Raw genomic sequence first — 26,098 nt, 5'->3', positions numbered from 1 at the left:
AAGGATAATGCCAAGATTATGGGCTTGTGAGACAGGAAGGATGGTGGTGCTGTCTACAGTGATGGGAAAGTCAGCGGGAACAGGGTTTGAGTGGGAAGATGACAAGTTCAATTTTAGCCATATTAAGTTTGCGGTGACAGGAGGACATCCAAGTGGAGATGTCCTGAAGGCAGGGGGAAATGCTAGAATGCAGAGAGGAAGAGAGTTCAGGACTGGAGAGGGAGATTTGGGTGTCATCCGCATAGAGACGGTAGTTGAAGCCATGGGAGCGAATGAGTTCTCCAAGGGAGTGGGTGTAGATGGAGAATAGAAGGGGACCGAGAACTGACCCTCGGGGAACCCCCCCAGTGAGGGGGTGGGAGGCAGAGGAGGAGCCCGCAAAAGAGACTGAGAAGGAGCGGCCAGAGAGATAGGAGGAGAACCAGGAGAGGACAGTGCCAGTGAAGCCGAGGTTGGACAATGTTTCCAGGAGAAAGGGGGAGGGCCACAGGGTCCAAGACAGCTGAGAGGTCGAGGAGGATTCGGCTGGAGTCGAGGCCATTGGATTTGGCAAGGAGGAGATTGTTGGTGACTTCTACGAGGGCGGTACCAATCTATCTGCGCATCAGGCAGAAACTCCTCCCCCTGGGCTTCCAGGCTGTCCATCCCCTCGCCCCCTCCTACCTCACCTCCCTTCTGTCCTTCTCCAGCCCAACCCGCACCCTCCACTCCTCCGCTGCTAATCTCCTCACCGGGCCTTGTTCTCGCCCGTCCCGCCATCGACCCCCGGCCCGTGTCATCCCCCGGGCCTGGAATGCCCCCAATCCCTCTGCCCATCCGCCAAGCTAGCTCTCTTCCTCCCTTCAAGGCCCTACTGAGAGCTCACCTCCTCCAGGAGGCCTTCCCAGACTGAGCCCCTTCCTACCTCTCCCCCTCGGCCCCCTCTCCATCCCCCTGTCTTACCTCCTTCCCTTCCCCACAGCACCTGTATATATGTTTGTACGTATTTATTACTCTATTTTACTTGTACATATCTATTCTATTTATTTTATTTTGTTAATATGTTTGGTTTTGTTCTCCATCTCCCCCTTCTAGACTGTGAGCCCACTGTTGGGTAGGGACTGTCTCTATATGTTGCCAGCTTGTACTTCCCAAGCGCTTAGTACAGGGCTCTGCACACAGTAAGTGCTCAATAAATACGATTGATTGATTGATTGTGGAGTGAAGGGGATGGAAGCCAGATCGGAGGGGATCGAGAAGAGAATTGGAGGTGAAGAAATTGAGGCAGTTGTGGCAAGAGCACTGTTCTAAGTACTTGGGCGAGTACAGTGGATTTAGTAGGCATTATCCCTCCCCTTCAGGAGTTTACTGTCTACTGAATACACAGCACTGTACTGAGTGCATGGAAGAGGACAATAGAGTTAATAGACATAATCCCTTCATTCAATCAATCATTCATTTGTATTTATTGAGCGCTTACTGTGTGCAGAGCACTGTACTAAGTGCTGGGGAAGTACAAATCGGCAACAGATAGAGACGGTCCCTACCCAACAACGGGCTCACAGTCTAGAAGGGGGAGACAGACAACAAAACAAGTGGAAAGGTGTCAATACCATCAGAATAAATAGAATTATAGCTATACACTGAACTAAGCGCTGAGGTGAATACAAGATAATCGGCGTGAACATAGTCCCTTTCCCACATGGGGCTCAGTCTTAATCCCCATACCGCATCAGCCTCTTTTCTGATCTCCTGTCTTCCTGTCTCTCCCTGCTTCAGTCTATATTTCAGTCTGCTGCCCGGATTATCTTTCTACAGAAACGCTTTGGGTATGTCACCCCCCTCTTCAAAAATCTCCAGTGGCTGCCTGTCAACCTACGAATCAAGCAAAAACTCCTCACTCTCGGCTTCAAGGCTGTCCATCCCCTCGCCCCCTCCTACCTTATCTCCCTTCTTTCCTTCTCCAGCCCAGCCCGCACCCTCCGCTCCTCTGCCGCCGCTCACCTCCTCACTGGGCCTCGTTCTCGCCCATCCCACCGTCGACCCCCGGCCCACGTCCTCCCCCTGGCCCGGAATGCCGTCCCTCCACACATCTGCCAAACTAGCTCTCTTCCCCCCTCAAAGCCCTACTGAGAGCTCACCTCCTCCAGGAGGCCTTCCCACACTGAACCCCCTCCTTCCTCTCCTCCTCCTCCCTCTCCCCATCCCCCCCGCCTTACCTCCTTCCCCCCCCACAGCACCTGTATATATGTATATTTGTTTGTACATATTCATTACTCTACTTTTTTATTTGTACATATTTATTCTATTTATTTTATTTTGTTAATATGTTTTGTTTTGCTCTCTGTCTCCCCCTTCTAGATTGTGAGCCCACAGTTGGGTAGGGACCGCCTCTGTATGTTGCCAACTTGTACTTCCCAAGCACTTAGTACAGTGCTCTGCACACAGTAAGTGCTCAATAAATGCGATTGATTGATTGATTGTTGGGTAGGGACCGTCTCTCTATGTTGCCAACTTGTACTTCCCAAGTGCTTGGTACAGTGCTCTGCACACAGTAAGCGCTCAATAAATACGATTGAATGAATGAATGAATGAATGAATGAATGAATATTATTCTATTTATTTTATTAATGATGTATATATATCTATAATTCTGTTTATTTTGATGCTATTGATGCCTGTCTACTAGTTTTGTTTTGTTGTCTGCCTCCCCCTTCTAGACTGTGAGCCTGTTGTTGGGTAGGGATTGTCTCGACCTGTTGCCGAAGTGGGCTTTCCAAACACTTAGTACAGTGCTCTGCACACAGTAAGCGCTCAATAAATACGAATGAGTGAGTGAATTTTACAGATGAGGGAACTGAGGCGCAGAGAAGTGAAGTGACTTGTCCAAGGATACACAGCAGACAAGTGGCGGAGTTGGGATTTGAACCCAGGTCCTTCTTACTCCCAGTCGCAGTCCTTTTCCATTAGGCCACACTGCTTCTCCTTGGCACACTGCTTAGCATACAGAAGGAGCTTAACTAATTATAATAATAATAATGGCATTTATTAAGTGCTTACTGTGTGCAAAGCACTGTAGTAGTTGTAATATTAACTGTTGACATTGATTTTTTGAGTCTTCGTTTCTGACAGGTTTGGAGAAGAGAGTATGACTCGATTAATCAGGTGGCTGGAGAAACAGAGGGTGCCCCTGGATGCCTCTGTGCTTGACATCGGGACTGGAAATGGCGTTTTTCTGGTTGAGCTGGTTAGTCACTTGGCGTGAATGGGGCAAATCTGAGTGAAATTGGAACTTGAATGGACGTTCGAAGAGTCCAGAGCAATAGCAGTGGTAGCATGTTGGTTAGAAGAAAACAGACTCCCTCAGTCCTGGGGTCCAGGCCATTAGGAGGAGAGTGGGGTCAGGGTGGTGGCAGGCTTGGGAAGAGAAGAGAAGTGAAGTGACTTGCCCAAAGTCACACAGCTGACAATTGGCGGAGCGGGATTTGAACCCATGACCTCGGACTCCAAAGCCCGGGCTCTTTCCACTGAGCCACGCTGCTTCCCATTTCCCCTGCTCCCTCTCCCTTCCCCGTCACCTCTGCGCTCAGATCCGTACCCTTTAAGCACTGGATAGTCACCTCTCCCTCTGCCCCGCGGCACTTAGGTACGTCTAATTTATCTTCACGTCTAGACTGTAAACTCCTTGTGGGCAGGGAACTTGTCTAATAATAATAATAATGATGGCATTTATTAAGCGCCTACTATGTGCAAAGCAGTGTTCTAAGAGCGGAGCACTGGTCTACCAGTTACACGTCTCCATGTTCTGTTCTGTTTTCTGACTCCCCCTTCTAGACTGTGAGCCCGTTGTCGGGTAGGGACCGTCTCTATATGTTGCCGACTTGGACTTCCCAAGCGCTTAGTACAGTGCCGTGCACACAGTAAGCGCTCAATAAATACGAATGAATGAATGAATGAATAAAGGAGGTTCCCCCTTGAGTCTGGGTCTCGGTCTTCTCCCCTTTCAGGGCTCATGGCTTCCTGGGAATTGTCCCATTCTTTAAGAGATTATTAATAATAATAAGGTATTTGTTAAGCACTTACCATGTGCCAAGCACTATTCTAGGCGCTGGGGCAGATACAAAGTTGTCAGGTTGTCCCACGTGGGGCTCACAGTCTTAATCCCCATTTTACAGATGAGGGAACTGAGGCACGGAGAAGTGAAGCAGCTTGCCCAAGATCCCAGAGCAGACAGGCGGCGGATCTGGGATTAGAACCCACGCCCTCCGACTCCCAAGCCCAAGCTCTTGGCACTAAGCCACGCTGCTTCATTCATTCATTCATTCAGTTGTATTTTTTGAGCGCCTACTGTGTGCGGAGCACTGTACTAAGCGCTTGGGAAGTCCAAGTCGACCACATCTAGAGACGGTCCCTACCCAACAGCGGGCTCACAGTCTAGAAGGGGGAGGCAGACAACAAAACGAAACATATTAACAAAATGAAATAAATATAATAGTAAATATGTACTAGACCGGAACGGGCCAGACCGAGCTGGGTCTCCCGGCCAGGCTTTTGTGCTCCATCGAGGGGACGGGGACGGAAAGTTCAGCTCCCACCTGCCGTTTCCTCACTCCCTCATGGCTATAGAGAAGCAGCGTGGCTCAGTGGAAAAGAGCCCGGGCTTTGGAGTCAGAGGTCATGGGTTCAAATCCCGGCTCCGCCACTTGTCAGCTGTGTGACTTTGGGCAAGTCACTTCACTTCTCTGGGCCTCAGTTCCCTCATCTGTAAAATGGGGATGAAGACTGGGAGCCCCATGTGGGACAACCTCATGACCTTGTATCCCCCCGGCGCTTAGAACAGTGTTTTTAGAGAAACAGCGTGGCTTAGTGGAAAGAGCCCGGGCTTTGGAGTCAGAGGTCATGGGTTCAAATCCCTGCTCTGCCAATTGTTAGCTGTGTGACTTTGGGCAAGTAACTTCTCTGGGCCTCAGTTACCTCATCTGTAAAATGGGGATTAAGACTGTGAGCCCCACTTGGGACAACCTGATCACCTTGTATCCTCCCCAGTGCTTAGAACAGTGCTCTGCACATAGTAAGCGCTTAACAAATGCCATTATTATTATTATTATTATTATTATTATTATTATTATTATTATTATTATTATTATTATTATTATTATTCCTGGGTCCCCCAGAGGATGAGGCCCTGAGGTCACCGAGGCAGGTCAGCAGGGAAGCAGCACGGCCCAGAGGGTAGAGCCCCGGCCTGGGATTCAGAAGGACCTGGTTTTAATCGCTTGTCTGCTGTGTGACCTTGGGCCAATCACCTCACTTCTCTGGGCCTCAGTTCCCTCACCTGTAAAGTGGGGATTAAGACTGTGACCCCACCGTGGGACAACCTGACAAGCTTGTATCTACCCCAGTGCTTAGTAAGCGCTTAACAAATGCCATCATTATTAAATAATAATGATGGCATTTATTAAGCGCTTACTGTGTGCAAAGCACTGTTCTAAGCGCTGGGGGGGATACAAGGTCATGAGGTTGTCCCACGGGGGGCTCACAGTCTTCATCCCCATTTTACAGATGAGGGAACTGAGGCCCAGAGGAGTGAAGTGACTCGCCCAAAGTCACACAGCTGACAAGTGGTGGAGCCGGGCTTTGAACCCATGACCTCTGACTCCAAAGCCCGGACTCTTTTCTGCTGAGCCACGCTGCTTCTCCTATTATTATTATTAATTATAATAATAACGATGATAATTAATTATCATTATTAAATACCACAATTATGATCAACAGACGAGATTGAAAAGAGATTCTGTCACCCCAAGCCGGGGACTGGGCGGTGGGGGGTCTCCCGGGGCTGCGACTCCGTCACCCCGGATTGGGGTTTTCCCCGGGACCGAGGTCGGGATCGCCCCGTGATGGGAGGGTGGTGATCCCCGAGTCTTTCCCCATTGCCAGGATACGTGTCCCGGGCGGGCATCCAATAGCAGCTCCACTTCCAAATCTTCTCCGCCCGAGCGCCGTGTGGATTTGCCTCTCGACCTCTCCCGGCGTTGGGAGCGGGAAAATCTGCGTCTCCTAAAGCCGGGCTGTGTCGGGCCTTGCTGAAATCTGCCTTTTCTGTGCCTCCAGGCCAAGTCCGGCTTCTCAAATATCACTGGAATCGATTACTCGCCAGCAGCAATTCAACTTTCTCGAAGCATAATCGAGAAGGAAGGCTTAGCGAACGTTAAATTGCAGGTGACTATTTTTTATTGGATTTTCATGATTTATATAATAACAATGATGGCATTTATGAAGCACTTACTATGTGCAAAGCACTGTTGTAAGCGCTGGGGAGGTTACAAGGTGATCAGGTTGTCCCACGGGGGGGGCGCTCGCAGTCTTCATCCCCATGTGACAGATGAGGGAACTGAGGCCCAGAGAAGTGAAGTGACTTGCCCAAAGTCACACAGCTGGCATTTGGCGGAGCTGGGATTTGAACCCGTGACCTCCGACTCCAAAGCCCGGGCTCTTTTCCACTGAGCCATTTATATTAGCTCGCTAGATCAGGAAGTGTAGTGTACTGCCCTACTGAGAGCTCACCTCCTCCAGGAGGCCTTCCCAGACTGAGCCCTCTCCTTCCTCTCCCCCTCCTCCCCGCCTTACCTCCTTCCCCTCCCCACAGCACCTGTATATATGTATATATGTTTGTACGCATTTATTACTCGATTGATTGATTTTACTTGTACATATTTATTCTATTTATTTTATTTTGTTAATATGTTTTGTTTTGTTCTCTGTCTCCCCCTTCTAGACTGTGAGCCCGCTGTTGGGTAAGGACTGTCTCTGTGTGTTGCCAACTTGTACTTCCCAAGTGCTTAGTACAGTGCTCTGCACACAGTAAGCCCTCAATAAATACAATTGAATGAATGAATGAATGCCATGCTTTGGGTCTGGGTTTGGTGTATTTGTGCAAGCCCCAGGAAGTCACTTAACTTCTCTATGCCTCAGTTCCCTCATCTGTAAAATGGAGATGAAGACTGTGAGCCCCACATGGGACAATCTGATCGCCTTGTAACCTCCCCAGCGCTTTGATCAGTGCTTTGCACATAGTAAGCCCTTAACAAATACCATTATTATTATTACTATTATCAGCAGGGGTTTGCAGTGGCCGGGGAGCACGGGGAGGGGTGTGGCGGAGGGGTCCGAAGACTTGCCCAGCTCATTTAATCAATTAATCAATCAATCAATCAATCATATTTATTGAGTGTTTACTGTGTGCAGAGCACTGTACTAAGCTCTTGGGAAGTACAAGTTGGCAACACAATATTTGTATTAATATTATTGTATTATTAATATTGTATTGTATTTAATATTTGTATTAATATTAAACACATTTAGTACACCTCTAGCCCCACACTCCCGATTGACTTAGAGATCGCCCCACGTATAAAGAGGAGAATTCTTCTTCTTGATAGACCAACCACCCCTTTAAAAATTCATTTTAAACCTTTGACGCAACAGAAAACTCCAATCTGGATGTTTTACTCTCTGCAACCTGGCAGGGTAGCTCTGACCAATTAATCCATCAATCAGTGGTATTTCTGGAGCATTCACTGGGTGCAGAGCCCCGGACTAAACGTTTACCGAGACCTGAGCATTTGCCCTCCGCCAGATCTGTGGCAAGGCAATGCTGCCTCTATAATGATGGCATTTATTAAGCGCTTACTATGTGCAAAGCGCTGTTTTAAGCGCTGAACAGCCTCTGCTGGAGAGCTGAATGTGGCTCAGGGTGTTAATGGTTTAAACTTTGGAACCTGCATTTCTCAAATGGCAATGTTAGTGTGTGTCGAATAAGTAATTTCACTGAGGCAACCTGTATATATGTATATATGTTTATACATATTTATTACTCTATTTATTTATTTATTTTATTTGTACATATCTAGTCTATTTATTTTGTTTTGTTAGTATGTTTGGTTTTGTTCTCTGTCTCCCCCTTTTAGACTGTGAGCCCACTGTTGGGTAGGGACTGTCTCTATATGTTGCCAATTTGTACTTCCCAAGTGCTTAGTACAGTGCTCTGCACATAGTAAGCGCTCAATAAATACGATTGATGATGATGATGATGAAGTGGGGCTCATCTGTCATCGGGAAGATTCGACACTCTCCTCCTCCTGGTTTTGCTTAAATTCCAGCTGCCTTTATCAACCATTTGTCAATCAAGAGTGTTTTTTTTTGAGTGACTAGTCAAAAAGTGGTATTTATTGAGCACTTAGTGTGTTCAGCACTGTACTAAGCACTTAGGGGAACTCAGTATGGTCTGTGCAAGGTGTTGTATTAAGGTCTGGGGAAAATTCAACAGCTAGTAGGCATGACCCCTGTTGTCAGAGAGCTTAGGATATGGTGGGAGAGCCAGACACTGCAGTAAATTCCAGGAGACAATAGAGTGTGAAGATTCATTCATTTATTCATTTATTTATTCATTCATTCAATCAATCATATTTATTGAGTGCTTACTGTGTGCAGAGCACTGGACTATCTGTACCTAAGGGCTCTGCGGTGGGTTGGGCCCAAGCACTTTAAAAAGTGACTCCCAAACCCGTGCTCTTTCCACCATTTAACTTCTCTGTGCCTCAGTTACTTCACCCTGTCAGCTGTGTGACTTCGGGCGAGTCACTTCACTTCTCTGTGCCTCAGCTACCTCGTCTGTAAAATGGGGATTAAGACTGTGAGCACCCCCATGGGACAATCTGATCACCTTGTAACCTCCCCAGCGCTTAGAACAGTGCTTTGCACATAGTAAGCGCTTAATACAATGCCATTATCATCACCAAGCCACACTGCTTCTCTAGCACAGTGCTCTGCACATAGGAAGTGCTCAGTAAATAAATTAGATTGACTGATTTCTAGGTAAAAGTTGAAAAATAAGTTTCATAAAACTCATGCGAAAAGTAGATGGGCAGCTTTCATTTGAACGCTGAGAAACGAGTATGTGGGCTGTGTTTTCACGACGATTTACTTTGAATTTAGGTGGAAGACTTTTTGAATCCCACGAGCGAGCTCTCAAAGTTTGGCATTTGCGTCGACAAGGGAACTTTTGATGCTATAAGCCTTCATCCGGACAATGCCACCGAGAAAAGGAAGCAGTATGTAAAATCTCTCTCCCGAGTCCTGGAAACTGGAGGGTTTTTCCTAATTACCTCTTGCAACTGGACTAAGGATGAGTTGCTCAGAGAATTCAGTGAAGGTAAATGCATACATTTGAAATGCTTGCGTAGTTAAAACTGAATTGGTATTAGGTTAAATCGGTTGCTTTTTGTTTTGCAATCAATCAGTGGTATTTGAGTACTTTGTGCAGAGCACTGTACTAAATTCTTGGGAGAGTACGATGCAGCTTTCCCTGCCCACAATGAGCTTGCAGTCTAGAGGATATGAGAATGATTATGGAATATTATTCATCTCCAATTTTGGGGAAGTTGAGGTTGAATTGTTACTAGAATGGTTTCACATTTTGCTTCATTAATTGTGAGTTTTTCCTCTCTAAATCATCATCATCATCATCAATCGTATTTATTGAGTGCTTACTATGTGCAGAGCACTGTAGTAAGCGCTTGGGAAGTACAAATTGGCAACATATAGAGACAGTCCCTACCCAACAGTGGGCTCACAGTCTAAAAGGGGGAGACAGAACAAAACCAAACATACTAACAAAGTAAAATAAATAGAATAGATATGTACAAGTAAAATAAATAGAGTAATAAATATGTACAAACATATATTCATATATACAGGTACTGTGGGGAAGGGAAGGAGGTAAGGGGGGAGAATTCTAAATGAGAATTCGAGATTCTTGCTCTTGGCAAATTATGTGTTTTTGTCTTTTTTATGGTATTTGTTATGCGTTTATTATGTGTCAAGCACTGTACGGAGCACGAGATAATCAGATCGGACACAGTCCCTGTTCCACATGGGGCTCACCATCATCATCAATCGTATTGAGCGCTTACTGTGTGCAGAGCACTGTACTAAGCGCTTGGGAAGTACAAGTTTGCAACATATAGTGACAGTCCCTACCCAACAGTGGGCTCACAGTGGGCTCACGAACCTCATCTGTAAAATGGGAATTCAGTACTCAGTCGTGACTGGCAAATGGAAGTTCTTCAAAAAGATGAAAGGTAGGAGGAGGATGGGGTGAGAAGGAGAGTGTGGATCCCCAATCAGCTCTTTGTGGGCAGGGAACCAACTATGTGGCATGGGACTCTCCCAAGCTCTGCACACAATAAATCCTCACTAAATACCTTTGATTGATACCCGTAATTTATTTTAATGTCTATCCCCCCCCTAGATTCTAAGCTCATTGTAGGCAGGGAAAGCGTTTACAAACTCTGTTGTATTGTACTCTCCCTAGTGCCTAGTTCAGTGCTCTGCCCAAAATAAGAGCTCAGTAAGTACCATTGGGTAAGTACCAAAAGTACCATTTTTAGACTGTGAGCCCACTGTTGGGTAGGGACTGTCTCTATATGTTGCCAACTTGTACTTCCCAAGCGCTTAGTACAGTGCTCTGCACACAGTAAGCGCTCAATAAATACGATTGATGATGATGATGATAATGAGAGAGGAGAGACTACCTAAAAAATGGTGAAGTAGAAGTTGGGAAGAATTACAAAGTTCATTCACAAACATCTGATCGGCAACTCCCTTTTTTTAGAAACATGGTTTTTTTTAAGCGCTTACTAGGTGCCAGGCACTGTACTAAGTGCTGAGGTAGATACAAGCTAATTAGGTTAGACACAATCCGTGTCCCACATGGGGCACACAGTCTCCATCAGCGTGGCTCAGTGGAAAGAGCCCGGGCTTTGGAGTCAGAGGTCATGGGTTCAAATCCCGGCCCCGCCAATTGTCAGCTGTGTAACTTTGGGCAAGTCACTTAACTTCTCTGTGCCTCAGTGACCTACCTGTAAAATGGGGATTTTTTTTTAAATGGCATTTATTAAGCGCTTACTATGTGCGCAGCACTGTTCTAATTATTATGGGGATTAAAACTGTGAGCCCCCTGTGGGACAACCTGCCCACCTTGTAACCTCCCCAGCGCTTAGAACAGTGCTTTGCACGTAGTAAGCGCTTAATACATGCCATCATATCAACCACCATCTTACAGATGAGGTAACTGAGACACAGAACAGTTAAGCGACTTGCCCAAGGTCACACAGCAGACAAATGGTGGAGTCGGGATTAGAACCCAGCTCCTCTGACTCCCAGTCTTGTGTTTTTTTCCACTAGGCCATGCTGCTTCACCTTGCGGGCAGGGAACGTGTCTACCAACTGTTGTACTCTCCCAACTGCTCAGTACAGTGTTCTGCACACAGTGTGCACTCAGTAAATTCCACCTGTATATATGTATATATGTTTTTACACATTTATTACTCTATTTATTTTACTTGTACATATCTATTCTATTTATTTCATTTTGTTAGTGTGTTTGGTTTTGATTTCTGTCTCCCCCTTTTAGACTGTGAGCCCACTGTTGGGTAGGGACTGTCTCTATATGTTGCCAACTTGTGCTTCCCAAGCGCTTAGTCCAGTGCTCTGCACACAGTAAGCGCTCAATAAATACGATTGATTGATTGATTGAATGATTGATTTGATTGAGAATGGATTCACAGTTTTTCATACCAAAAAACGGATGCACAGGCATCAGATTTCTATCCCAGCGCTCAGTGTGGTGCTTGGCACATAAATGCCGCAGTCGCTAATAAGATTATCACTGTTAGCCGAGGGCTAGCACCAATTGCCCATTTTGCTGGAATCCTCTTCCCAATTTAAATTCTCTCTAGCAGGATTCGAAGTTCTGGAAGAGCTGCCGACCCCCACGTTCCTCTTTGGAGGGAGCTCTGGAAACAGCGTCACGGCCTTGGTTTTCCAAAGAAAGGGAGAAGCCTCCCCAGACCGACTCGGGTAACTGCGGAGGAAAAGCCGCATGGGAAAGCGGCTCCGTTCCCGGTCGATCCGGGTGTCCACGGGGAGCAGGGTGGTGGCCCCGGGCACGGTCTGGATCGTAAAAACACAAGCCTCTCCGAGCTCAACCCGGAGCAAGCCACGCTCTAGAACGATCCGCTGTCCTGATTGGATCTGAACTGGAATTATTTTCCTCCTTGATTTTTTCAGCCGTGTAATTCGTGAATAATTTCACTGACATTTTCCAGCAGCCAGTGAATTAGTTCTGTGTGATGGCGTCAACGTAGGCTCATTAAGCGGAAGGGGATAAAAGAGGTTGTGAGTCTTGAACGATCGTGGGACCGTGCTTTTCGTGGGACTGTTTCGGGCAGGTCAGAACTGATCGGGAATCCCCGTAGTTGGTGATTATTTGGGAAGGGTAATTAAACCCAAAAACTGAAAGGGGAGAAGCAAGTAGGGAGGGCAGAAGCCGACTACAAATCGCTTCCTTTGCCTCTGGCCAGCCAGGAGTCCCTCTCCCCCCACCCACTAGAGACTGGTGGACAAGAGAAGGGGATTTTTCCTGGGGCTCAGCTCCTCCAGCCTGAGGGACGACCCCGGGACAGCGATGCGCCCCAAAGTGAGGGACGACCCCGGGACAGCGATGCGCCCCAAAGTGAGGCGGGGAGGGGACGAGATCCACACGGCGACGGAGCGTTCAGACTCGCCCGAAGACCAGTAAGGGGACAAGGAAACAACACAGCGCCTAAATCAGCCCAAACTTACCTCTTGCCCATAGGCACATTTCCAGCGTGAAATAATAATAATATTAATCGTGGTATTTGTTAAGCTCTTACTATGTGTCAGGCACTGTACTAAGCCCTGGGGTGGAAACAAACAAATGGGGTTGGACACTGTCCCTGCCCCACATGGGGCTCACAGTCTCAGATGCTACAGATAATAATAACGATGGTATTTGTTAAGCGCCTACTATGTGCAAAGCACTGTTCTAAGCACTGGGGGGATACAAGGTGATCAGGTTGTCCCACTTGGGGCTCACAGTCTTAATCCCCATTTTACAGATGAGGGAACTGAGGCCCAGAGAAGTGAAGTGACTTGCCCAAAGTCACACAGCTGACAATCGGCGGAGCTGGGATTTGAACCCATGACCTCTGACTCCAAAGCCCGGGCTCTTTCCACTGAGCCATGCTGCTTCTCATCACAATAATGAATATTTGTGGTATTTTAGTGGAAAGATTCTGGGCTTGGGAGTCGGAGGACGTGGGGTCCAATCCCGGCTGCGCCCACCTTCTGGATTGGCAGCTCCCTGAGGCCAGGGAGTGTGGCTACATAATAATAATAATAATAATGATGGTATTTGTTAAGCGCTTACTATGTGCAAAGCACTGTTCTAAGCGCTGGGGGGATACAAGGTGGTCAGGTTGTCCCATGTGGGGCTCACAGTCTTAATCCCCATTTTACAGATGAGGTAACTGAGGCCCAGAGAAGTGAAGTGACTTGCCCAAAGTCACACAGCTGACAATTGGCGGAGCCAGGATTTGAACCCATGACCTCTGACTCCAAAGCCCGGGCTCTTTCCACTGAGCCACGCTGCTTCTCGGAGGAGAACTGAGGTCCAGAGAAGTGAAGTGACTCGGCCAAAGTCACACAGCTGACAATTGGCGGAGCTGGGATTCGAACCCACGACCTCTGACTCCAAAGCCCGGGCTCTTTCCACTGAGCCACGCTGCTTCTCGGAGGAGAACTGAGGTCCAGAGAAGTGAAGTGACTTGCTCAAGGTCACACAGATGTTCCAGATCACAAATGCACTCAGGTGTCCCACCAGAGAGCAGAGGACCAGGAAGAGGAAGAAAGGGTCAGAGACGGGGAAAGCCAGGTAAGTTGAGGAGGTTCAGTCTACATCCCTTTTGGGACAAATTGGCAGTTACCCAACCCTCAATGACATACGCGATATAAAAGCTTTTGCTTCACAAGACTGGGGCAGCTTAGCTGAATAGCGTCCAACAAGAACCCAAGTTTGCCATCTTGTATTTAGAGCAACCCAAGGAAGAGGCCCAATGAGAAACGCTAATCCCGGCCCCGTCACTTGACTGTTGTGTGAACTTGGGCAAGAACCCTTCACTTCTCTGTGCCTCAGTTACCTCATCTGTTACATGGGGATTAAGGCCGTGAGCCGCATGTGGGACCGGGATCGTGTCCAACCTGATTTGCTTATATCCATCCCGGCGCTTAGTGCAGTGCCTGGCACGTAGTAAGCTCCTAACAAATATCGCAATTATTATTATTAATTATTACCCAAGGGATAGCCCCGCCGAACTAGATTCCTAAAGCTGATATATAATTGATATTACGTATTGGAAGTTATAGCGACAGAAAAATCAAAGAGCTGAGTTTGACAGAATGACCTTAAAAGACACTGAAGTTTCAAGCTGCGAATGGCAAACTTGATGGCCTGGTTACCGCGTGCCTTCATGGCCACCTGAAGGCTTTGCTTGGGGAAAGCGGCTTGGAAAGGATTAATTAATTCATTCATTCATTCATTCACTCAATCGTATTTATTGAGCGCTTACTGTGTGCAGAGCACTGGACTAAGCGCTTGGGAAGTACAAGTTGGCAACACATAGAGACGGTCCCTACCCAACAGCGGGATCATAGTCTAGAAGGGGGAGACGGACAAAAAAACCAAAACGTATTAACAAAATAAAATAAATAGAATAAAATGTACAAATAAAATAGAGTAATAAATACGCACAAACATATATAGAGGTGCTGTGGGGAGGGGAAGGAGGTAAGGCGGGGGGAATGGGGAGGGGGAGGAGAGGGAGAGGAAGGAGGGGGCTCAGTCTGGGAAGGCCTCCTGGAGGAGGTGAGCTCTCAGTAGGGCTAAAAGTTACCAAATGAGCTCACCTTGGCATGCCTTTCACCCCAGCTGGAGCTTAAGCACAGAGAAATAGATTACCACAAGGGACCCTTCTGCTGATCGGTCCCACCAAGAAGCTGATCAGGCCTTCCCTGACTAAGCCCCCCTTTCCTCTTCCTTTCCTCTCCACCCTAAAGCACTCGTGTATATATGTACAATCTTTATTATTCTATTTATTTTTCTAATGATGTGACTCTCTCTTTAATTCTATTTATTCATATTGATGCAATTGATGTCTGTTTACCTGTATTGACGTCTGTCTCGCCCCTTCTAGACTGTGAGCCCATTGTGGGCGGGGATCGTCTCTCTTTATTGCTGTATGGTACTTTCCAAGCGCTTAGTGCAGTGCTGTGCACACAGTAAGCGCTCAATAAATACAAATGAATGAATGAATGAGCAGACGCACACAGCACAGGAAGCTAAAAACTGAACTTCCTCTCCAAGCTGTCCCCGAGGAGACCTTGCCCTGCCCCATCATCATCATCAATCGTATTTATTGAGCGCTTACTGTGTGCAGAGCACTGTACTAAGCGCTTGGGAAGTACACCAGGGGTGGGGACCACCCTCTATCGGCTAAGTAACCAGCAACCGGTCTCCTCCCAGAATGTCCCAGTAGCTTCTGAGAAGCGTAGGCAAAACCAGCCCCTCTAAACTACGCGTTTCGTAGTTTTGGGCGCCTATGTCCGACCCTGCTGTTCTCTGGCCGGGCCTGTTTTCAAAGACTGTGGAAGCAATCGGTCATTTACTGAGTGCTCAGTGTGTGCAGAGCACTGTACTAAGTGCTTGGGAGAGTACAGTATAACCAACACATTCCCTGCCCACAATGAGCAGCAGTCTAGAGGGGGAGACAAGACATTAACATAAATAAATTATGGCTCGACACGTAAGTGCTGTGGGGCTGGGAGGAGGGATGCATGAAGGGAACAAGTCAGAGCGACTCTGAAGTAAGTGGAAGATAAGGAAAAGAAAGCTTAGGAAAGGCCTCTTGAAGGAGATGTGTTTTCAATAAGTCTTTGAAGGCAGGGAGAGTTATTGTCTGTTGGATACGAAGAGGTAATCAATCAATCAATCAATCTGTGTGCAGAGCACTGTACTAAGCGCTTGGGAAGTACAAGTTGGCAACATATAGAGACAGTCCCTACCCAACAGTGGGCTCACAGTCTAGAAGGGGGAGACAGAGAACAAAACCAAACATATTAACAAAATAAAATCAATAGAATAGATATGTACAAGTAAAATAAATAAATAAATAGGGTAATAAATATGTACAAACATATATACATAGATACAGGTGCTGTGGGGAAGGGAAGGAAGTAAGACAGGGGGATGGAGAGGGGGATGAGGGGGAGAGGAGGGAGGGGGCTCAGTGTGGGAAGGCCTCCTGGAGGAGGTGAGCTCTCAGTAGGGCCTTGAAGGGAGGAAGAGAGCGAGCTTGGCAGACGGGCAGAGGGAGGGCATTCCGGGCCCGGGGGAGGACGTGGGCCGGGGTCGACGGCGGGACGGGTGAGAACGAGGCCTAACGGTGAGGAGATCAGCGGCAGAGGAGCGGAGGGTGCGGGCTGGGCTGGAGAAGGACAGAAGGGAGGGGAGGTAGCAGGGGGCCAGGGGATGGACAGCCTGGAAGCCCAGGGGGAGGAGTTTCTGCCTGATGCGCAGATTGATTGGTAGCCACTGGAGATTTTTGAGGAGGGGAGTAACATGCCCAGAGCGTTTCTGGACAAAGACAATCCGGGCAGCGGCATGAAGTATGGATTGAAGTGGGGAGAGACACGAGGATGGGAGATCGGAGAGAAGGCTGATGCAGTAGTCCAGACGGGATAGGATGAGAGCTTGAACGAGAAGGGTAGCGGTTGGGATGGAGAGGAAAGGGCGGATCTTGGTGATGTTGCGGAGGTGAGACCTGCAGGCTTTGGCGACGGATTGGATGTGAGGGGTGAACGAGAGAGCGGAGTTGAGGATGACACCGAGGTTGCGGGCTTGGGAGACGGGAAGGATGGTAGTGCCGTCAACAGTGATGGGAAAGTCAGGGAGAGGGCAGGGTTTGGGAGGGAAGACAAGGAGTTCAGTCTTGGACATGTTGAGTTTTAGGTGGCGGGCAGACATCCAGATGGAGATGTCCTGAAGGCAGGAGGAGATGCGAGCCTGGAGGGAGGGGGAGAGAGCAGGGGCAGAGATGGAGATCTGGGTGTCATCAGCGTAGAGATGATAGTTGAAGCCGTGGGAGCGAATGAGGTCACCAAGGGAGTGAGTGTAGATCGAGAACAGAAGGGGACCGAGAACTAAACCTTGGGGAAAATCCACAGTAAGGGGATGGGAGGGAGTGGAGGAGCCCGCAAAAGAGACTGAGAATGAACGACCGGAGAGATAAGAGGAGAACCAGGAGAGGACGGAGTCTGTGAAGCCAAGGTTGGATAGCGTGTTGAGGAGAAGCGGGTGGTCCACAGTGTCGAAGGCAGCTGAGAGGTCGAGGAGGATTAGGATAGAGTAGGAGCCATTGGATTTGGCAAGCAGGAGGTCATTGGTGACCTTTGAGAGGGCAGTTTCCATGGAATGTAGGGGACGGAAGCCAGACTGGAGGGGGTCGAGGAGAGAGTTGGTGTTGAGGAATTTGAGGCAGCGTGTGTAGACGACTTGTTCAAGGAGTTTGGAAAGGAATGGTAGGAGGGAGATGGGGCGATAACTAGAAGGTGAGGTGGGGTCAAGAGAGGGTTTTTTTAGGATGGGAGAGATGTGGGCATGTTTGAAGGCAGAGGGGAAGGAACCAGTGGAGAGTGAGCGGTTGAAGATGGAAGTTAAGGAGGGGAGAAGGGACAGAGCGAGAGATTTCATGAGATGAGAGGGAATGGGGTCAGAAGCACAGGTGGCCAGAGTAGCACATGAGAGGAGGGAGGAGAGCTCCTCTGAGGAGACTGCTGGGAAGGATGGGAGAGTAGCAGAGAGGGTCGAGAGCCGGGGGGTTGGAGAAGGGGGAGAAGTGACTTTGGGGAGGTCGGACCTGATGGATTTTGTCAATGAAGTAGAAGGCCAGATCGTTGGGGGTGAGGGAAGGAGGAGGGGGAGGAACCGGGGGCCTGAGAAGGGAGTTGAATGTACGGAAGAGCTGGCGGGGGTGATGGGTATGGGTGTCAATAAGGGAGGAGAAATAGTTTTGTCTGGCAGAGGAGAGGGCTGAGTTAAGGCAGGAAAGGATAAACTTGAAGGTAAGACATTCCCGGAGGCATTGCCTAATGATAATAATGATGATGGTATTTGTTAAGCGCTTACTTGGTACCAAGCACTGTTCTAAGCACTGAAGGAGATACAGGGTAATCAGGTTGGCCCAGATGGGGCTCACAGTCTTCATCCCCATTTTCCAGATGAGGGAACTGAGGCACAGAGAAGTGCTGTGCACTCATCAGTTCCCTCATCTGTCAAATGGGGATGAAGACTGTGAGCCCCATCTGGGCCAACCTGATCGCCTTGTAAAGTCCCCAGCGCTTAGAACAGTGCTTTGCACATAGTAAGTGCTTAATTCATTCATTCAATTGTATTTATTGAGTGCTTACTGTGTGCAGAGCACTGTACTAAGCACTGGGGAAGTACAAGTCAGCAACATATAGAGACGGTCCCTACCCAACAGTGGGTGCACAGTCTAGAAGGGGAAGACAGACAACAAAACAAAACATGTGGACAGGTGTCAAAGTCGTCAGAACAAGTAGAATTAAAGCTGGGTGCACATCATTAACAAAATAAATAGAATAGTAATTATGTACAATTAAAATAGAGTAATAAATCTGTACAAACATGTATATTCATTCCCTCCTCCCCCTCCCCATCCCACCCGCCTTACCTCCTTCACCTCCCCACAGCACTTGTGTATGTATATATGTATATGTTTGTACATATTTATTACTCTATTTTACTTGCCCTATTTACTATTCTATTTATTTTGTTAATATGTGTTGTTTTGCTGTCTGTCTCCCCATTCTAGACTGTGAACCCGCTTTTGTTAGGGACCGTCTCTAGATGTTGCCAACTTCCTCCTCCTTCCTCTCCCCCTCATCCCCCTCTACATCCCCCCCGCCTTACCTCCTTCCCTTCCCCACAGCACCTATATATATGTATATATGTCTGTACGGATTTAATACTCTATTTATTTATTTTACTTGTACATATCTATTCTATTTATTTTATTTTGTTAATATGTTTGGTTTTGTTCTCTGTCTCCCCCTTCCAGACTGTGAGCCCACTGTTGGGTAGGGACCGTCTCTCTATGTTGCCAACTTGTATTTCCCAAGCGCTTAGTACAGTGCTCTGCACACGGTAAGCGCTCAATAAATACGATTGATTGATTGCTTAGTACAGTGCTCTGCACGCAGTAAGCGCTCAATAAATACGATTGATTGATTGATTGCTTAGTACAGTGCTCTGCACGCAGTAAGCGCTCAGTAAATACGACTGATTGCTTAGTCCAGTGCTCTGCACGCAGTAAGTGCTCAATAAATACGATTGATTGATTGATTCCATAGTACAGTGCTCTGCACGCAGTAAGCGCTCAATACATACGATTGATTGCTTAGTAGTGCTCTGCACAGTAAGCGCTCAATAAATAACGATTGATTGATTGCTTAGTACAGTGCTCTGCACACAGTAAGCGCTCAATAAATAACGATTGATTGATTGCTTAGCACAGTGCTCTGCACGCAGTAAGCGCTCAATAAATACGATTGCTCTGCACGCTGTAAGCGCTCAATAAATAACGATTGATTGATTGCTTAGCCCAGTGCTCTGCACGCAGTAGGCGCTCAATAAATCCGATTGATTGAGAGGCAGAGGGGGCTCAGCCTGGGAAGGCCTCCTGGAGGAGGAGAATTCAGCAACAAAGACAGACCGTCCCTGCTCACAGGCTACACGGAAAGGGGCGGGGAGAAGCACCCCAGGACGCACGCACGCGCGCCGGCACGCACGCACGCGCGCCGGCACGCACGCACGCGCGCCGGCACGCACGCACGCGCGCCGGCACGCACGCACGCGCGCCGGCACGCACGCACGCGCGCGCGCCAGGCCCCGCCCCACCCCCCCCCCCCCCCCACGTGTGTCCGTGTTGCGGAGCCTCCCGGCGGGCCGGCGGCGGGTGAGCGGCCCGGGCCCGGCGGGGTGGGATGGGACCGGACCGGACCGGATCACACCGGATCACAGCAGAGTGGGCCCGGGCAGGCGCCCTCAGACCGTCCCGTAGGTCCGGCCGGTCTCCGCTGGCCCCCCTGTCTCTGTCCGGGGCGGTTTCTGGGCGCCCCCCCCGTCTCCCTCCGAATCAGTGTCTAGGACTCCTCTGTCTCTGTCCGGGGCGGTTTCTGGTCCCCCCCCCCTCCCCCCCCCATCTCTCTGCGAGTCAGTGTCTAGGGCTTCTCTGTCCGGGGCGGTTTCTGGGCGCCCCCCCATTTCCCTCCGGGTCAGTGTCTAGGGCTCCTCTGTCTCTGTCCGGGGCGGTTTCTAGGCGCCCCCCCCGTCTCCCTCCGGGTCAGTGTCTCGGGCTCCTCTGTCTCTGTCCGGGGCGGTTTCTGGTGTTCTCCCCCCCCCCCCCGCCCATCTCTCTGCGAGTCAGTGTCTAGGGCTCCTCTGTCCGGGGCGGTTTCTAGGCGCCCCCCCGTCTCCCTCCGGGTCAGTGTCTCGGGCTCTTCTGTCTCTGTCCGGGGCGGTTTCTGGTCCCCCCCCCGTCCCCCCCCCCCATCTCTCTGCGAGTCAGTGTCTAGGGCTCCTCTGTCTGGGGCGGTTTCTAGGCGCCCCCCCGTCTCCCTCCGGGTCAGTGTCTCGGGCTCCTCTGTCTCTGTCCGGGGCGGTTTCTGGTGTTCTCCCCCCCCCCCCCATCTCTCTGCGAGTCAGTGTCTAGGGCTCCTCTGTCCGGGGCGGTTTCTGGGCGCCCCCCCGTCTCCCTCCGGGTCAGTGTCTCGGGCTCCTCTGTCTCCGTCCGGGGCGGTTTCTGGTCCCCCCCCCCCCCATCTCTCTGCGAGTCAGTGTCTAGGGCTCCTCTGTCCGGGGCGGTTTCTGGGCGCCCCCCCCCGTCTCCCTCCGGGTCAGTGTCTAGGGCTCCTCTGTCTCCGTCCGGGGCGGTTTCTGGGCGCCCCCCCGTCTCCCTCCGAATCAGTGTCTAGGACTCCTCTGTCTCTGTCCGGGGCGGTTTCTGGTTCCCCCCCCGCCCCCATTTCCCTCCGGGTCAGTGTCTAGGGCTCCTCTGTCCGGGGCGGTTTCTGGGCGCCCCCCCGTCTCCCTCCGAATTAGTGTCTAGGACTCCTCTGTCTCTGTCCAGGGCGGTTTCTGGTCGTCCCCCCCCCCCCCCGTCTCCCTCCGGGTCAGTGTCTAGGGCTCCTCCGTCTCTGTCCGGGGCGGTTTCTGGGCGCCCCCCCTGTCTCCCTCCGGGTCAGTGTCTAGGACTCCTCTGTCTCTGTCCGGAGCGGTTTCTGGTCCCCCCCCCCCCCCCCCCCCCCCAATCTCTCTGCGAGTCAGTGTCTAAGGCTCCTCTGTCCGGGGCGGTTTCTGGGCGCCCCCCCATTTCCCTCCGGGTCAGTGTCTAGGGCTCCTCTGTCTCTGTCCGGGGCGGTTTCTGGGCGCCCCCCCGTCTCCCTCCGAATCACTGTCTAGGGCTCCTCTGTCTCTGTCCGGGGCGGTTTCTGGTTCCCCCCCCCGCCCCCATTTCCCTCCGGGTCAGTGTCTAGGGCTCCTCTGTCCGGGGCGGTTTCTGGGCGCCCCCCCGTCTCCCTCCGAATCAGTGTCTAGGACTCCTCTGTCTCTGTCCGGGGCGGTTTCTGGTTCCCCCCCCCGCCCCCATTTCCCTCCGGGTCAGTGTCTAGGGCTCCTCTGTCCGGGGCGGTTTCTGGGCGCCCCCCCGTCTCCCTCCGAATCAGTGTGTAGGACTCCTCTGTCTCTGTCCGGAGCGGTTTCTGGTCCCCCCCCCCCCCCCCCATCTCTCTGCGAGTCAGTGTCTAAGGCTCCTCTGTCCGGGGCGGTTTCTGGGCGCCCCCCCGTCTCCCTCCGGGTCAGTGTCTAGGGCTCCTCTGTCTCCGTCCGGGGCGGTTTCTGGTCCCCCCCCGACTCCCGTCTCCCTCCGGATCAGTGTCTCGGGCTCCTCTGTCTCTGTCCGAGGCGGTTTCTGGTCCCCCCACCCCGCCCCCCCCGAGTCATTTTTTTACTCTATTTATTTATTTATTTTATTTGTACATATCTGTTCTATTTACTTTATTTTGTTTGTTTGGTTTTGTTCTCTGTCTCCCCCTTTTAGACTGTGAGCCCACTGTTGGGTAGGGACCGTCTCTAGATGTTGCCAATTTGCACTTCCCAAGGGCTTAGTCCAGTGCTCTGCACATAGTAAGCGCTCAATAAATACGATTGACGAAGATGAGTCAGTGTCTCGAACTCTGTCTCTGTCCGGGGCGGTTTCTGGCCCCCCGCCGCCCCCCCCCCCCTCGTCTCCCCCCCGTCTCCCTCCGAGTCAGTGTCTATCAATCAATCAATCAATCGTATTGAGCGCTTACTGTGTGCAGAGCACTGTACTAAGCGCTTGGGAAGTCCAAGTTGGCAACATAGAGAGACGGTCCCTACCCAACGGTGGGCTCACAGTCTAAAAGGGGGAGACAGACAACAAAACCAAACATACTAACAAAGTAAAATAAATAGAATAGATAGGTACAAGTAAAATAAATAAATAGAGTAATAAATACGTACAAACATATATACATATATACAGGTGCTGTGTCTAGGGCTCCTCTGTTTCTGTCCGGGGCGGTTTCTGGTCTCCCCCCATCCCAACCCCGTGTCTCTTCGGGTCAGTTTCCTCTGTCCCTGTCCTGAGCGGCCCCTGCTGTAATAATAATAATAATAATATTTATTGATTTATTTTACTTGTACATATTCTATTTATTGTACTTTGTTAATATGTGTTGTTTTGTTGCCTGTCTCCCCCTTCTAGACTGTGAGCCCGCTGTTAGGTAGGGATCGTCCCTAGATGTTGCCGACTTGGACTTCCCAAGCGCTTAGTCCAGTGCTCTGCACGCAGTAAGTGCTCAATAAATACGATTGAATGAATGAATAATGGCACTTATTAAGTGCTTACTATGTGCAAAGCACTGTTCTAAGCACTGGGGAGGTTACAAGGTGATCAGGTTGTCCCACGGGTGGCTCACAGTCTTCATCCCCATTTGACAGATGAGGGAACTGAGGCCCAGAGAAGTGAAGTGACTTGCCCCAAGTCACACAGCTGACAGTTGGCGGAGCCGGGGTTTGAACCCATGACCTCCGACTCCAATGCCCGGACTCTTTCCACTGAGCCACGCTGCTGTCCCCCTGTCTCTCTCTGCGGCAGTCTCTGGTGTCTCCCTGTCTCTGTCCGGGGAAGTCTCTAGTGTCCCTCTGTCTCTGTCCGGGGCGGTCTCTGCTGTCTCCCCGCCTCTCTCTGGGGCGGTCTCTGGTGTCTCCCTGACTGTGTCCGGAGAATTCTCTGGTGTCCCTCTGTCTCTGTCCGGGGCGGTTTCTGGTACTCTCTGTCTCCGTCCTGGGCTCTTTCTGGGGCCCCTCTATCTCTCTCTAGGGTGGTCTCTGGTGCCCCCCTGTCCCTGTCGGGAGAAGTCTCTGGTGTCTCTCTGTCTCTGTCCGGGGTGGTTTCTGGGCCCCCCATGTCTCTCCGGGTCAGTTTCTAGGGCCCCACTGTCTCTGTCCGGGGTGGTCTCTCTCTGCGGCAGTCTCTGGTGTCTCCCTGTCTCTGTCTGGGAAAGTCACTGGTGTCCCTCTGTCTGTCCGGGGCGGTTTCTGGTACTCCCTGTCTCCATCCAGAACGGTTTCTGGGGCCCTTCTATCTCTCTCTGAGGCGGTCTCTGGTGTCGCCCTGTCTCTGTCCGGGGCGGTTTCTGGTCCCCCCTGTGTCTCTCTGGTTCAGTTTCTAGGGCCCTTCTGTCTCTGTCTGGGGCGGTCTCTGCTGTCTCCGTCTCTCTCTGGGGCGGTCTCTGGTGTCTCCCTGTCTCTCTCTGGGGCAGTCTCTGGTGTCTCCCTGTCTCTCTCCGGGGTGGTCTCTGCTGTCTCCCTGTCTCTGTCCGGTAAAGTCTCTGGTGTCCCCTATCTCTGTCCGGGGCGGTTTCTGGTTCCCCCTGTCCGTCCTGGGCGGTTTCTGCCCCCCCACCCCCACCCCCGGTGTGTGTCCAGGGCAGTGCCTGGGGTCCGGGTGTCTCTGTCCAGGCCAGTCTCTGGTGTCTCTGTGTCTCTGGCCGATTGTTTGTCCCCGTCCCGTCCCTCCGCACCCCAGCGGCCGAGCGCAGGGCCTTAGGCCCGCCCTGCCCCTGCCCCTGCCCCCAGGGCTCCCCAACCGAGGGCCGATCCGGGCACCACGGCGGGCGGCCGGCCGGCCGGGGGAGAGTCCGGCCTCTCGGTTTCCCCAAGGGGGCCGCCCCCTGGGCCCACATCTGCCCGGGTACCTACGGGGCCGCCCGCGCGCGGGAGCCCGAGCCTCCCTAGCAGGGCCTCCGTACCCCTGCCCGCTGAGTGTGTGGGTGCCCGGGTGCCAGCCAATGCCGCCTGAACCGGCAGGTCCTGCCAGAGCGAGCAGGAGCCCCTCCTCTGTGCCCAGGGACGGGCATCTTATTGCCCAGCCATCCCATCCCTTCGTGTTTCCCCTCAGGCCCCCCCAAACTCCACTTGGACCACGGGCGAGCGGAGGAGCGACTCCCGCGCCCCTGTTCCCCGTTGCCCACGGAACGGGAAAAGGCCCCGCTCCCGGCACCCTGGGAGCCGCCGAGCGCCCGCGGGCCCAAATTCAGTCTTCGCCACGCCTCGTGGGTGTGTGGGCGGAAGCCGGGCCCCGGCATCTGCGTCGGAGGAGTCAGAGCGGAACGGTGCCAAGCTTGCCAGCGCCGGCAGCTGCCCGCTCTGCCAGGGTCTCGGTGCGGTCTCTAGCCCGGGAAAGAAACCCCCCCGGGCTGCCGGAGCCGTAACCTTTTCACAAGGCGAGCCCCCGTCGGTAGCCAGAGTTGCCCGAGACGATGCCACGTCAGGTCGACGGAAGGGATAGAGTTTTCGGCCTCCTTACCCGGTAGGTGCCCGCGTCCAGCCCCGGACACGACCACCCGACGCGGTTCCGTTTCGATCGACGCTGCGCTTTTATAAGTCGTGACGGTGACTGGTGGAGCGGGCCGTACGACTCCTTTTCTAGGCCGCGGGTACCTTTAAGGCAGAGAAAACTGAGGCCTCCCAGAGGTGGCCTTGGTGCCAGGCCCCAAGTTGGCGGCGGTGGTGGTGGTCGGGGTAGGTGGTTTGTTTTCCCGATGGATCGGGCTTCGGGGAGGCATCCCGTCAGGACGGGACGACATTCTCAACTTGGCCATTCTGCTTAGCGTCCCCCTCACGGTCGTCTTCAGAGAAGATGAAGTAGATTGGCGAATGACGGTTGTAGATATTTTCCTCCAGGCTCGTGTGATTGTGGCATCGTTCAGATGACTGTGCTTCTGCTTTTATTTATGAAAATAATTTTGGCTATAGCAGCTGGTAACCGCGATGAGAGAAACTTGAGTTGAATTTTTCCAGCTTTGTCCATTCATCTTTAAGATAAGCTGATTCGATTGGTCTCATCTTCCCTCCCCAATCCTCTCTTTCTAACTTGCTCACAACCACCGTCTTCCCTGTCCCTTAGGCCCGCGACCCCCCAGCCCGTCTGTCTTTAACTTCTCTGTGCCTCAGCTACCTCATCCGTAAAATGGGGATTGAAACTGTGAGCCCCCCGCGGGACAACCTGATCACCTTGTAACCTCCCCAATCAATCAATCAGTCGTATTTATTGAGCGCTTACTGTGTGCAGAGCACGGTACTAAGCGCTTGGGAAGTACAAGTTGGCAACATATAGAGACAGTCCCTACCCAACAGTGGGCTCGCAGTCTAAAAGGGGGAGACAGAGAACAAAACCATACTAACAAAATAAAATAAATAGAGCATTGTACTAAACGCTTAGAATGGTGCTCTGCACATAGTAAGCGCTTAACAAATACCATTATTATTATTATTATTATTTTCTCCCTCCCTCTCTTTCTCTCCTCCCCTCCATTCACCATATCCTGCCAGTTCTTTCTTCGTAACATCTCCAGACCGTCCTCTCCATCCAAACTGCCACCTCGTTAGTCCAAGTAGCCTTGACTACTGCATCAGACTCTTCGGTGGCCACCAGCCTCTCCCTTCCCTAATACTTCATTCTGCTTCCCGAATCATTGCCCCAAAATATAGATCTGCGCACATCTCCCCACTCCTCAGAATCCTCCAGTGGTTGCC

The 26,098-nt window shown here is 51.0% G+C and overlaps 1 protein-coding gene across 6 annotated transcripts in view; it reads left to right on the top strand.

Moving 5' to 3' along the window:
• The window catches only part of EEF1AKMT2 (EEF1A lysine methyltransferase 2), a 51,582-nt gene that overhangs the window by 15,382 nt on the left and 10,102 nt on the right, over positions 1-26,098 (top strand). For 2 of the 6 annotated variants that reach the window (XM_038744279.1, XM_038744284.1), the window contains exons 3-5: positions 3,112-3,226; positions 6,094-6,201; positions 8,977-9,193. In XM_038744279.1, the coding sequence (XP_038600207.1) occupies positions 3,112-3,226; positions 6,094-6,201; positions 8,977-9,193 (440 nt within the window). Of the gene's footprint in view, positions 1-3,111; positions 3,227-6,093; positions 6,202-8,976; positions 9,194-11,780; positions 12,404-26,098 lie in introns of those variants that run through there. The other 4 variants (XM_038744282.1, XM_038744280.1, XM_038744281.1 and 1 more) reach the window with 4 other exon arrangements.

Source organism: Tachyglossus aculeatus, chromosome 3 (genome assembly GCF_015852505.1).
Source record: "Tachyglossus aculeatus isolate mTacAcu1 chromosome 3, mTacAcu1.pri, whole genome shotgun sequence".
Lineage (NCBI taxonomy): Eukaryota > Metazoa > Chordata > Mammalia > Monotremata > Tachyglossidae > Tachyglossus > Tachyglossus aculeatus.
The sequence above is the reverse complement of the archived record's forward strand: the minus strand, read 5'-3'. Positions and strand labels throughout refer to the sequence as shown.